Source organism: Nanorana parkeri, unplaced genomic scaffold (genome assembly GCF_000935625.1).
Source record: "Nanorana parkeri isolate BGI_ZX_2015 unplaced genomic scaffold, ASM93562v1 scaffold645, whole genome shotgun sequence".
Classification (NCBI taxonomy): Eukaryota; Metazoa; Chordata; class Amphibia; order Anura; family Dicroglossidae; genus Nanorana; species Nanorana parkeri.
The window spans coordinates 538,093-552,213 of record NW_017306913.1 but is presented as its reverse complement, the minus strand read 5'-3'; the positions used below and the strand labels follow the sequence as shown (position 1 = coordinate 552,213).

The window sequence follows — 14,121 nt, the reverse complement described above, 5'->3', positions numbered from 1 at the left end:
CCACTATTTGCTTCTGTTAATGACTAAAATAAAAATGGACTGTCCCTCAGGAGAAAGCTAATAGGATGTTTTATTTCACACAACATTTTTGAATGCAGTACAAAAAGAAGATTTATGCACTGTAATAAAGTCTATTTACACAGTCAGCCAATTCAAGACCATCATTTAAATTTTTTGTAGATGCCGATGAGTTAAAATAACCACCAGCATACTCTGGATTTTAAAGACCCTTTTGAAATCTTCTCAAAATAGTTCCCAATCATCCTGCCCCTCTATACACAACACACGCACACCCAAGTTGCCTTGTATTCTCAGAATTTCTACTGCAGCAGACTGTAAATAATATTATTTACAATATATGAAACATTGGGGATTGTGAGACCTCTCCCATTAATGTCCACAGTAGATGGTAACTGGGAAGTATGGTATCTATGACAAACATAAGAAGCTAGTTGGGGATTGCACCCAACAAAATCTGACAGAATTGACCCATAAAGGGAACCTTTTCATTCCCATGTTTACATAGTGGTACCTTCATTATCTCCTCAATAAACCCTTTTGAATGCACGCTTTTCTTTCTATGAAGCATACAGCCCTAGCAGACTAAACGGCACAATTTTGGACATACAAATTTTGAATTTTTATTCAAAGTCAACAGCTAAGCAGCTTTTATCTCAATCGCCATCCACTCCCCTGGCCCCTGACTTGTAGAGTAGAGTGACACATGACTGTGATGGGAGGGACAGAGGGGTTTTTGACATGTGGGCTGTGACTGACAGCCTGGTTTTACCTTCTCTATGTTGTGTGAGGGTAAAGCTGGTAGTGCCAAATATAACTGGGTCTCCAAGGACAAACTAGAGCAGAGTTTTTCCTCACTGATTATGCAAAGTTGATGTATTTATAAGTTGAATAGTTCCTGTGGTTTGGTATGGTTTCTGTTAACCTTAGCAAAGGTAAGAGTTGCTTCAAAGCCACCAATAGAATGGCGAACACGGACTCTGTAGCAGTTGTAGTTCGATACACACATACTTTAGTCATTCCAGAAAATGACAAATACTGTATAGTAAAACAATGTTTACTATACCTTTTGTATTAAGTGCATATTGCTCATTCTTTGTTGATGCAGGTTTTTCAAGGAAACACAAATCCAATTGATGTTGTCTACAGAGCATTTCCCAAGCCTGTCCTAACGCGGTTTATTAAGCTCCGGCCTGTGACTTGGGAAAATGGGATCTCTTTAAGATTTGAAGTCTACGGCTGTAAAATAACAGGTAAGAATATTAATGCGACTTTGCAAATCTGCTTGAATGAACTCCCACCAAGGGTAATAGATATGCCAAAGGTAATTGTTTTTTTGGTTTTTTTTTAAAAAGCTTGACCTTTTATGATTAATAACCAGCCCTTGAGCTTTAGGCTTTATAGCAAGGTGAGATTATGCAGCAATCAGCAAGGGCCGATTTGTGTCAGACATTTACTGGCAATCCAGAACTATTGCCCAAGATGCAGGATTTACATGTGGGAAATCTAGTTACTTGGCCTCCTTACTAATTAATCCACCTATGTTACTGAGAACATATGCACTAAACCTGCATTGTGGGTGTAGGATTAAGAACAGGCTTGAGAACTCATGTCCTAGACTAGAGTATTGCTGTATTAATATAGGATGGCCAGATACACAACAGGTACGGGCTGATGTATAAATCAACCATACAGACATATGCTGGTCGAACGCCATTAAAATGGCATTTCCACCACTAGATGGAGCCGAGGAGCTTAGGAAATTCCTATGCTCTTTTGGCTCCATCTTGTGTTCAGAAAACCGTGACAATGCCATTTGCTCAGCATATGGCTGGATGGAAGCCATCAGCCCCTAAGTCTTGCACGTTAGAATAAAATTCAGCACCTTAACAGTCACATATTAAAAGTTTTTGTCTCAGAATAGCATAGGTTTCACTTAAAATCAATGTCAGTCAAATACATGACCTTTAACGTCCTCTATTTTGTACTAATCCCTTTGTAATTGTACAACTTTCAGTGGGAAGACATTATAAATGTAACCATTTTATATTGTGCAAGGCAACTTTCTTTTTTAGCTTTCACACTGTTGAGACTGCACCTTTGTTATTAATTGATACGATTACATATTCACACACGGTACATGCCACATTATTGTTTTGGGTTCGCAAGCCAATTTAGCACCAAGCAAACTGTACTGCTGATGTTCCTGAGGCCCCTATGTGTGCAATTAAGAGCTGATTGCACCTGACTCCCACTGCCTGCAGTCCCCAGGTTACCATTTAAGCCGAAATAAACACCTGAGCACAGCTGTATAGCTTAATTTAGTATGGCATATATAAACGACACTGAGAAAATGTTTAGAGAGCCTTTTTTTTGTTTGCGTGGGTGGAGGAATACTAAAAGACATTTTATAAAATGGTGTCACATGAAACATTTACAGGAAAAGAATTAGAACATGATATATGCTTGGAAATCGTCCTAGATAACGGCTTCAGTGTTTGATTCCTGGACCATATCCTCAGCTGTAAGAAAGAGAAAAAAAAGACAGATACTCCCACATTAACTCATAACAGAAGCCAGTATTGTACTGGGACACCAGCCAGTATCCATGTGCATGACACCACTGTACAAGTTACAGAAGACCATAAAGGTTCATTTATTTATTTATTACAGGTAATTATATAACACCAACAAGTGTTTAAGGAGCTTACAATCTATGCCTATCTCACATGCATACATACAAGGGCCAATTTAGTCAGGAGCCAATTAACCTACCAGCATGTCTTTGGGAACCATTACGACAGTTCTAGGCAGGACTGGAAGCACTGTGAGCCATTGGGAAACTATTGCATTCCCCTTTTCCTTTTCATTGCCTAGAAAAAGAATACTCACACATTAAATGGTGTCTTAGCCCAGATCATTTAAACGTCCCACCCTATGTATGCCCCTCTATAATGCAATGCATCCAACACATCCAGTGGGCTTGCATTTAAACTCCATCCACCTGTGTGATTACTAACATATATGTATATCAGGGCTCTTTGATGGTGTGTAGAATTACACTGTTAATCCATAGTATAAAGAATATAAAAATATACCAAAAAAAGACACTATTGCATTAAAAACAACATTATTGTTATTTCATATATATCATTTCTATTGTTTGTCTGTTTGCTTGGAGGTCAGATTCAGCTTCCCCTAAACCCCTGCAAAGCAGGAATCAGTCTGAAAGCATGATGCTCTGTTGTATCACACAGTGTTGCAATGCTATCATGTTTCAGTCACTGGGTATGTAAAGGGACTGTTCAGGCATTGTTTTAAAATGAGGGAGTACTCAGATGAACTTACCACTGGTATGATGCTCCTATAGAGTCCAAAATAATAAGGGGAAATCCCCCCATTGTGGAAACACAGAGCAATACAAACATGTCCTTCACTGTATTTGCTGTCTATGCCCCTTTTTGAGAGACTGGTGACAAGAAGTGAGGGGACTTCTCAGACATGCCCTGTATAAAACCCAGTAGAGGTTCTAACCATTCCCCACTTTCTTTTGACAGTGGTTTTTCACAATATGGGATAATCAGAAAGCAATATCTAAATCTTAACAAAGAGTAAGATAATGCCCTGTGACAAGAATGGTGTATTCGCTATTTATCCGTATCTATATTTCAAAAAGGCAACTTAGTGGCCAAAAGAATAAAAGTGACATTTCATAATAGATAATGCTTTATTAACTTTCATCATACAGATTATCCATGCTCAGGAATGCTGGGGATGATTTCAGGACTCATATCCGACTCCCAGATTACAGCCTCAAGCCAGTTCGATCGAAACTGGATCCCTGAACTTGCCCGCTTGGTGACCAGCCGATCTGGCTGGGCTCTGCCACCTTCTAACAATCACCCCTACACAAAGGAATGGCTGCAGATTGACCTTGGAGAGGAAAAGATTATTAGCGGCATTATTATTCAGGGTGGGAAACATCGGGAGAACAAAGTTTTCATGAAGAAGTTCAAGATTGGCTACAGCAATAATGGGACTGAATGGAAGATGATCATGGATTTCAGTAGGAACAAACCAAAGGTGAGATAGACTGTTGACTATATATATATATATATATATATATAAACTGTATATTTGCGATACTTAGAACTATAGTGGGTAATTGGTATATCTGCGTTCTAGGCTGATAGACATGTGTTATCTACTGTATGAAAGTGTCTGCATTGTACATAGCAACAGATGGAATTGTATTGTTTGCTGTATTAAGACATTTTCTTTCAGCAACTTAATAGTTAAATTGCCCACTTTTGGCAAATGTTTTGTCAGTGGTGAAAGAATGGCTAAAGCCTGCATTTACTGAATACAAAGGGGCTGATTTATAAAGGGTTCGCCCAACATATAGATGGGTGAATGCTGTTTACACTTCCTTACTTCTGCTAGATGGAGCGAAGTAGCATAGGAAGTTCCTATGCTCCTCAAGCTCCATCTAGCAGCAATAATGCAGATTGAACAGCCTTTGCCCAGCTAGACACTGAGCTAACCCTTTATAAACCAGCCCCTAAGTGTCTATTGTCCAGACCAACATACAGTATCTGTTTCTGGTGGTCACTTTTTCCCTAGACAGGAATAAAATAAATTAAAGAACTTTATTAGTCATTGTGGAGTACAAAAGCTTTTCACTTTAGACATTGATACATGAGGCCCAACAATCTCACTGAGACGGTATATTGTCAAAAAGGCAAGTCTAAAGTTTGAGAATGACATATTGGGGGTGATTTACTAACCTAAATACACGCACGCACCAGGTGCGTGTGATTTTCACACAGCAAAACGTATTTAATCGACCAAAAAGTCTCTAAAAGCATTATATATGCACATGATGCATATATAATGCTGCTTCACAGTTTAGACAAAAATGGTTATCTCATGCATTTACATTCCTGCATTCATCAACGCAAGAAACACAACATAGAGCTAATTTACACAACATCACCTTGCAATTCATGCTTGGCTTTGCACAACACACCTGCTGGGTGTGTACACACTACAAAGGTGTTTAGATTCCACCCATAGATCATGCTGGGAGGGAACACACTACAGAGGTGTATACATGTTCGTGGTGTGTTTATAAGGTTAGTAAATCAACCCCATAAAGTCAATGTATGACAGGGATGCTACACCAATATACTGTATATAGCACATAGATACCAAAAGAGTGTAAAGTGCAATGTAGAGTCTTGGCAAAATACAGTAGCAACCAATCAAAAGAGATAATAGACTAATATACTATTTAATCAACATAAATATGAGATCATTTGTCTAAGAAGGTGACCCGTGTTGTATTTATTTCCATAAAATATCACTGCAAAGAAGAGGAAGTGAGGAGAGGATAGCTGTTTTTACTCAATGATTATTAATTCTGTGATACTATGAAAAAAAAATCTAGTACCTGATGATGAAAGCTGAAACTGATAACTAAATTGTAAGTGAAATACATGGTACCTTCCCATGTAAAGCTTTGATCTGTATCAAATATTCATGTTCCAAGATGATGTCCTTTAAACGCGCAGCATTATTAACGTGAAATATTCAGAGATCGTTTGCATAAAAGAGAATTTTATACAATCTCAGGGATAAATCTGCTGTCAGATTGCTCTCTGATAGATAATGGCATATTTAAATTTTTAATGGAAGGTAATGTTTTTTGTCTTACCTGCAAATAAAGGACATTTCCTGATAGTAAATGACTGGGAAAGTGAACCTGTCATAGATCAGGCAAGATGAGGGCATTGTAGAGTTGACGATACAGATATAATGTAAGCATGATAAAGCAAACTAAAGAAACACACCAGGCCTAAATCTACAGAGCAGTGCAAAGTACAATGGTGAAGTACAACGTTCAGTAATTGACCTGATCATGAAGACTGATAAGCAGTGCTATTAACCCTGTTGAGTTCACCTGTGTTAACTACAGAACATTTCCCTTCTATGCTTTGGAGATGATGAGAGGGAGAGGTGTTCTGTAGTCCTGTCCTAGAGTGACAACACTGCCCTTCCTTAAATAAAGTACAGTGAGTAAGCATTGTCACCCTGTCATGTGTGTTACTGACAGGTTTACAAGAAGAATATAAAGATTACAAAACCTGAAACAGAATGCAGCGACCACGTGTAAGGCCTGGTATGCTGCAATATATAACATTTTGTGCCTGGGTTTATATACACTTTAACATGCCAATAAAAAGAGAATCGGCTTAAACTATGACTTATTAGCAGGTCGGTATATACGCACCAAGGTGAATTTATCATCCAGACTGGCAGAATAAATCTGTCCCTTGTTGACATTTTTCATGAACTTTGACTTAAACCTCCTTTCCTATTTCTAGACGTTTGAAGGCAATACAAATTATGACACCCCGGAGTTAAGGACCTTTGCCCCTATATCAACCCGCTATATCCGCATAATCCCTGAAAGAGCATCGGTGTCGGGTCTTGGTTTACGACTGGAACTACTGGGCTGCGAAATTGAAGGTAACTAATCCCGCGAACGTCTATATTTAATACATATTAGATATGTATATTCGGCCCTGTTTCTGCTTGCCAAAGAATTTGGCTTGTCACATATATTTATTGTCCTGAGAGCTGAGTTACATTATCACTAATGCTTTTGTGTTCCTTCATTGATAATCTATCCTATGGCCAATCTTTGTGGATTTACAGTCCTTAATAGAGGGGATATTAATGTCCCATACAATGCTCTGACTTCCATATCCTGTAGATAGTCCATTATGGCCATTTGCATCTGTCATTATTGCTAATGTATATTGTTGGGGGCCAGCTTCTGTTCAAGCGAATGACCGTATTGTGTCCTGCACTTAAGTGGTTAATGAATCAATGTCAGCTAAGACGTATTAGACTTTGCTTCCAGAGGGAGGAAAATCAAGGTCCCTAACACTGTTAAAAGTACACTCCAGCAAAACATGAACATTCTGCGTCTATCTTAACACCGTAGGTAATGCCTACTACCAAAGAAGCTTTAGTATTCCCCTTATGTACCTGGCCACCCCGTTAGCTAAACCCCTATAATTGGCGGCATCCTCACCTTCTAAAAGCGACTGAATCTAAGCATGTGCAGGCATTGTGTTCCCAGGTTCCAGCACCGCCCACTCTCTGAGCCCACCGCGCCCTTTCCTAGACCATAGGAGGGAAGTTGGACAACACAGAATCATATGCCAAAAATTCCAGGAAATAATTATAGTGACCCATACTGTATGTGTATCCTGAGCCCATTTAATGCGAATTTATAGTTTATACGAAAATATAACAAATTTATATTTCTCATGTCCCACTTTTAGCGTGTAGGTATCAGGCTCCAAGATGAATAGCACTAGGTCCCTCTGCCTGTTTTACAGCTATGCTGTGAAAGAGACCTAAAGAGTGTGAGCGATCTGGTTACAATGAGAAAAGAACACACACCCTTGTTGTTTGGTTTAGTTTGGTTTATTATTATTGTTATTATACAAGATTTATATAGCGCCAACAGTTTGTGCAGCGCTTTCCAATATAAGGAAGACATTACAATCACAATACAATTAAAGACGAGATGGTAAGGAGGACCCTGCCCCTGAGGCTTACAATCTAAAAGGGAGTGGCCAGTGATACATGAGGAGGTAGCTGTGTGGGGATGAATTGTTTAAAAAAGTGTTTAAAAAAGTGATAGTTCAGTGGTTAGGTTGAGGTGGGATAGGCTTCCCTGAAGAGATGAGTCTTAAGGGATCACCTGCCTAAAGGCAGTCGGAGTAGGAGATAGATGGACAGGTTGGAGTAGAGAGTTCCATAGGATGGGAGAGAGTCTAGTGAAGTCCTGGAGGCGAGCATGGGAGAAGTTGATGAGGGAGCCGGAAAGCAGAAGGTCTTTTGAAGAGCGGAGGGGACGGTTAGGGTGATACTTTGAGATGATGTTGGAGCTATAGCCGGGGGCTTGTGGACGACTTTCTAAGTGGTTGTTAATATTTTGGATTATATCCTTTGGGCTATTGGAAGCCAGTGCAGAGTCTAGCAGCTGCATTCATGATAGACTGAAGGGGGGATAGCCTGTGTAGAGGTAGGCCAATGAGGAGGGAGTTGCAATAGTCAACCAGTTATACAGGGGCTTCTAACAAGCATGCAGGCTGTGCTAGGAAAGCGTATCATGCTTTGCAGTCTGAGTATAAAACAAGTATTTTATACTTTTAAAAAATGTTATACAACATCAGTTTTTTATGTTTGCAAACTAGCAAAAAACACTTTGCTTCTACAATATAATATTTTGCCGTTGGAGTATACCTTTAATTGCATACTGCGTAATAAAAATAAAAAGGAAGACGTAGGGTAATAAGAGTACATCACTACAATGTAAGCGTGGAATATTTTCCCATGACCGCGGTGTGTGCTTTTTGGATCAGCTGCATTAGAATTGTATTAGATCTGAAGCCCATTATATATTCAGAGCTAGAGGGCATCTCCTCGCCTTATCACTACAAAGGGAAGACAAGAATCTGGCATTACATTAACTACTCTGAGCTGTTTAATGGTATCTCTATTGGGAACCCACAAGCTTAGAGGAGATAGAGGGGAAAAAAACTTTATTACATTCCAAAAAAGTACCAGGTCATTTCTGAAGGAAGAAACTTTTCAGAAATATTATAAGTTTCTAAAATGAAAATAAAAGAAAGAGAGATGCAATGAAAGATGAAACAGGGAAAGACCATTAATGGTATTCTAATAATATTCTTTTTAACGCTCCAAATCTTAATCAAGAAAGGAAAGGAGACAAAGCCCATCCCCAGGACAAGGCTGCTTCTTTGTGTTAGGGGCACAGAATAGCCAGTTCTCACAATGAAATCTTATCTGACATTGGACAGCTCTAAATCCATACTAGTGTTGATTGCAGATACCTGAGCTCCTGCTGGGAGTTAAAGTCTAACCTTCAGCGCTGACTTTTCTGTACTTTACAAAAAGGAACATAACCTGATTATGTAAGTTCACTAGCAAAGTTAATGCTAATGACCGTCCTTTTTGAAAGTGTATCTAAAGCCAAAAACTATTTTATTTTGTTAGGATGGGCTTGTCCCCACTGGGGAGAATCTTCCTCCCTACTACTTCCATTGTCACTAGGACTCAACATTTTGATAAATCCCAAATTTTCAGTTATCAGAAAAGGAGGTAAGAGTAAAATCTTCCAATGGGAACACCTGTACCGTGGACAATTGGGGAGGGACTTCTCATGACTTTGGGAAATGTCCTCTCATTTAATTTGGGTTCCCAAGAAGGAAGTAATCAGAAATCTCTCGATAAGGGGTATTGCCCATTCCCAACTCTATCCAGAACAAATGAAAACACTTAACTTTACTGTTGCTTCAAGCGCCCTAACTGTTAATAATGTAATCTGCTCTTGGAGAAAGCCTCACCCTCTAGGGCACTGCGCATTCTTGGAAAATCTGTTACTGTTGATAAGGTTATAATATGACTATCTTATAATCTCATCTTTTTATACAATTGTTTACAGCACCAACCTCCATTCCCCCCACTTCAAAGATAGAAGCTGATGATGAATGTGATGATGAGCTCATTCCCTGCCACAGTGGAACAAGCGAAGACTACAAACTGGCAGGTGAGCCTGCGATAAAATTCCATGTATAATATCATGTATGACAGGTACTAAGATGATGGACATCTAAAGGAACTAATTTGGCTTTTGATACGTCCAAGAGCCAATTGCAGAGTGCAGTAAAGCTTAGAGCTGCCAGTCAGACATGATCTTTCTTTAGTCTAACTACACAAAATTGCTGAACACTATGGGGTTGATTTACTAACCTTATAAACACACTACGAACATGTATACACCTCTGTAGTGTGTTCCCTCCCAGCATGATCTATGGGTGGAATCTAAACACCTTTGTAGTGTGTACACACCCAGCAGGTGTGTTGTGCAAAGCCCTGCATGAATTGCAAGGTGATGTTGTGTAAATTAGCTCTATGTTGTGTTGCTTGCGTTGATGAATGCAGGAATGTAAATGCATGAGCTAACCATTTTTGTCTAAACTGTGAAGCAGCATTATATATGCATCATGTGCATGATTTTTCCATATATGGCATTAGTGGAAATATGCTTTTAGAGACTTTTTGGTTGATAAATACGTTTTGCTGTGTGAAAATCACACGCACCTGGTGCGTGCGTGTGTTTAGGTTAGTAAATCACCCCCAATGTGTGAATGTTTTGCTATGGCATACTACCTACCACTACACTGTAATTCTTAGTTATACGCTGTAGGGGACATAAATGTGTCTAAGTTGGTTCTAAACCAATTTCTGTTGTCTATGCTCTAACACAGACATTAATATAGAGATTTGATTGGTTGATATGTGTAGAGCCAGTCAGAGACACTTCAGGGTTATCAATGTCCATATCTATTTCCTTCAGACACCAGTGCATCCCTTACGCCTATAAAGCAAAAAAGGAGGGAGGCGCTGCAGACGCAGCTAGGTAATCTCTGGTTCATGTTAATTATGCTTTTTTTGTAACATGGTCTTAGAATCCAAGTTCTCTTCAACCTGCAATGGTTGCTTTGAGTGCAGATGTTGCTTCACAAGTTGATCCAAAGGGGTGTATTTAGAAACAATTTACATGCATACGTCATTCATCCTGCGAAATTGCATGTACAATTGTCTTGTGCAAATGGAGGCATAATTGAATGTTTTAGGCATATTTTGTTACCAGGCCAAATGTAATTTCAAGAAAATACCAAATTATGGTCACTAGATGGTTCTGAGGAGCAAAGGAAAGAAATACATCTTTCCTATATACATTTGACCTTTGAGGAAAATATGCTAATAACGTTCATGTTTGTCTCCATTTGCAAAAGACAATTGTACATGCAATTGCGCAGGAAGAATGCCTCTGTGAATTGTTTATAAATACGCCCTTTTTAATTAAGTTGTGTAGCAACAATTGCACTATAACAACCAGAGCAGATTTGAGGGAGCATGGATTCTAAGACCATGCTACAAAAAAAGCACAATTAACATAAACTTTAACTAAACTAGAGATATTTAGGATGTGTCTGCAGCACTCCTTCCTCCCTTTACCTTATAGGCCTAAGGCATGCACTGGTGCCCGAAGGTAGCAGAATTACACATTGACAGTCCTATTTGTCTCTGACCTTTTGGGCTTCAAACCATATAAAGATTACACCTTGTTAACAAGTCACCTGCTTGGCGTTTTACAAGTCTTAACTTGTTGAATGCTGGAAAAAATATATTCGTTGACCCCAGAATGGTTATAATCAGCCTACTCCAGGCATTTCATTAAAACAAGCTTTGTATTTCCAGTAAAAACTCAAATGAAGTTTGATGTGGAGTTGGTGAACTCCAGCGTCCCACTAAATAATGGTTTTGAATTTCAATCTTTAGTCATTTTAAGTTTTCATTGTTAAGGAATCAACGTCTTTAAAGCGAACAATCTTGGTGGAAAATATACACAGCTCCTCAGAATTTAATAAGAGCTATTTAATAGTGTGAAGCTAAGCCACATGTGCCTTGTTAAGTATTACCATGGTATTGGAAGAATGGACCTTTTTTTTTCTCCTACTCAGTAATTACCAGCTCATTAAAAACTTCTTTTCTTCACTGCCTTGAAAGTTCATTATGTTAAACCGAGATGGACAACAGAGTAGAATAGCCCGGTTTCCCAGAAGTGTTTCCCAGAACTGTTGTAAAACCAATAATCCAATAATTGCTTCGATTGCTCTGAGATATATTACACCTGTTAATATTTTCAACAACTTAAGAAAACTGCCATTCATAGGTAATATGATAGTCAGACTCGGATCATTTGGGATATTTTAGTCCATGTAGGTTATAAAATTAATAGAGAACACATGAGTGACACAAGGCCTCGTAATTGTTTCCAGCGCCTTAAGTGTGAATCTTATTTTAATTGATGCCAGTTTGAATTTACATCAAAGACTTTTACAGTCATCTAAGATCTTTTACATGATACGGGGTGTGTTTGCCGAGGAGGAAAATAACATCTTTGGCCATTATGGGATCACGAATAGAATTTTGTTTAAAACCTGAGGAATGTCCTGAAAGCCACATTTTTGCAATTATTAAAGTACGGTATGCCTGTCACCAAACAGAATAAGCATATGGTCTAAAAGTTGACAAGGAGAAGTTTCCTTCAATGAAAATGATCTGCTGTCCAGAAAAGTTATATATGCAGATCTCCTTCATATGTACAAGTTGATCTTGATAAAGGAAGTCAACAAGTGTGCAAAGTCAAAGAAGCCGCATGTAATAAATGTTTATATGTAAAAATAATGATTTGTTTTAGGTTATGAGAAAATTATATAAAAGATCAGTTAATAAACCTATAAACAATTTAAAAATGTGGACCAAAACATACAGGGTCATTCACAAAAGGGTGAAGAGTTTGGAGAAGGCAGGAGAAGTGAACAATCTAGGACAACATTGCTGACTTGGAAAAATTCTTCAATTCAGCTCACTTTCCAGTTCACCTATTTTGTCCTAGATTGTTCTCTTCTCCTGCCTTCTCCAAACCATTCACCCTTTTGCGAATAACCCTGATAGTGTTCATTAAAGCCCAACTCCTGAGAAATTAAAAGCTTTTCTCATTCACTGATTGTTTATGACTTGCACTTTTACTTACCTGATCCCCGCTCTGGCTTGCTGCCTTTGGGCTGTTAGACCAGTCCCGCAAGCCTCGTCTACCCTTCGCTCTGGCAGTCAAAGGAGAAGTGATGTCATCAAGTGCAATTTTGGTTCCATAGACCAGCATTGTACGTGAGGACACAGAGGGACAGTCCACAGCCGAAATGGAGGGGAGAGAGGTGAGCGCCGACTGCTGGGTGAGCGGAGATCAGGTAAGTAAAACGGCTTTTTCCTGTCCCTTAGGCATAAATGAGCAGTTAACAGCCCCACTGCAAGGGAAAACTTTTCATTTCCCTGGAGATGGACTTTAAAGATTTTGGATTCATGCTAAAAAAAGACTAAGCTAATATATACTGATTATACATGTTTTTTGTATTCTATGTATTTCAGCTGGATCTACAATTCCAAGCACAGAGGCACCAACTACTGAGGGCAGCACAGAATCAGGTAAACATAATCTCTGACATCTAGTTATCCACTGTCAGCAGATAACCTATGCGATATTAAACACACAGAGTGCGGATTTCTCCTTGCTTTCTATTCAAGTGACACCATATGTGCCAAGTACAACAAGGTGTCACCAGGACAGGAAGTGGAAAGAAATTTCACCAAAGAGACAGAGATTCTAACTCCTTTCCCACTCCAAAACACAGAAAGGTATGACCTGGAGTTCTCTTTGAAAGGCAATCTGTCACAAAGAAAACATCAGATGGCGCCTGCCATTCTCTGACGTCTAGTTTAAGGGCAGTGACATCACCAGCAGTTTCTCTGCCCATCAGCTAATGCATTAGCAGGTAACTGGATGTCAGAATCCACAATGCAATATAGTGCAGCTTACCAGACCTCAGATTTGATGGCTGCATTCGTTTTCTTTTTCCCTTTATTTTCACCTGGTGATCCTGCCAGTAACACTACTTAGGGTGACAGCGCTCACACACCGTACTGCATATATGGAAAAGCAGTGTTGTCACCCTATGGGGAGATGGGAGGAGTTATGTAGTCCTCAGAGAAAACTGGAAACAATGTAACTGAAAAGAGTAAAGAACAGGCAAAGAGCAGAGGAAGTAATCATTTGACAGGATTTCTAACGAGACCAAGGAGTATATTTTTGTTCTTATCGAGCAGATACAACAAAACCCAAAACCCATTCAATGGCATATTTAACAGACCAAAAGGAACAAAACAAGAGAAGTTCATTGTTAGGGTTTACATACCCTTTAAGGCACAACAGACATTAGTTATAAGTAGGTCAGATTTTCCCTTTAATGGTGACATGGCCATATTGTCGAAGTTAAACACCCCGCGATGGAACCTGAACAATGTAGCTCAGACCTGTGGCTTTTTTGGAGCTCCGTTCCTCAGCATCTGTTCCTGTTCTCTCTATAAATATAT

The 14,121-nt window shown here is 39.1% G+C and overlaps 1 protein-coding gene across 1 annotated transcript in view; it reads left to right on the top strand.

Annotated features, from left to right (window-relative positions):
* Window positions 1–14,121, top strand: part of NRP1 (neuropilin 1) — a 153,587-nt gene that overhangs the window by 117,945 nt on the left and 21,521 nt on the right. The window contains exons 8-12 of the mRNA XM_018563251.1: window positions 1,127–1,271; window positions 3,767–4,101; window positions 6,405–6,549; window positions 9,566–9,670; window positions 13,120–13,176. Of these exons, the coding sequence (XP_018418753.1) occupies window positions 1,127–1,271; window positions 3,767–4,101; window positions 6,405–6,549; window positions 9,566–9,670; window positions 13,120–13,176 (787 nt within the window). The remainder of the gene's footprint in view (window positions 1–1,126; window positions 1,272–3,766; window positions 4,102–6,404; window positions 6,550–9,565; window positions 9,671–13,119; window positions 13,177–14,121) is intronic.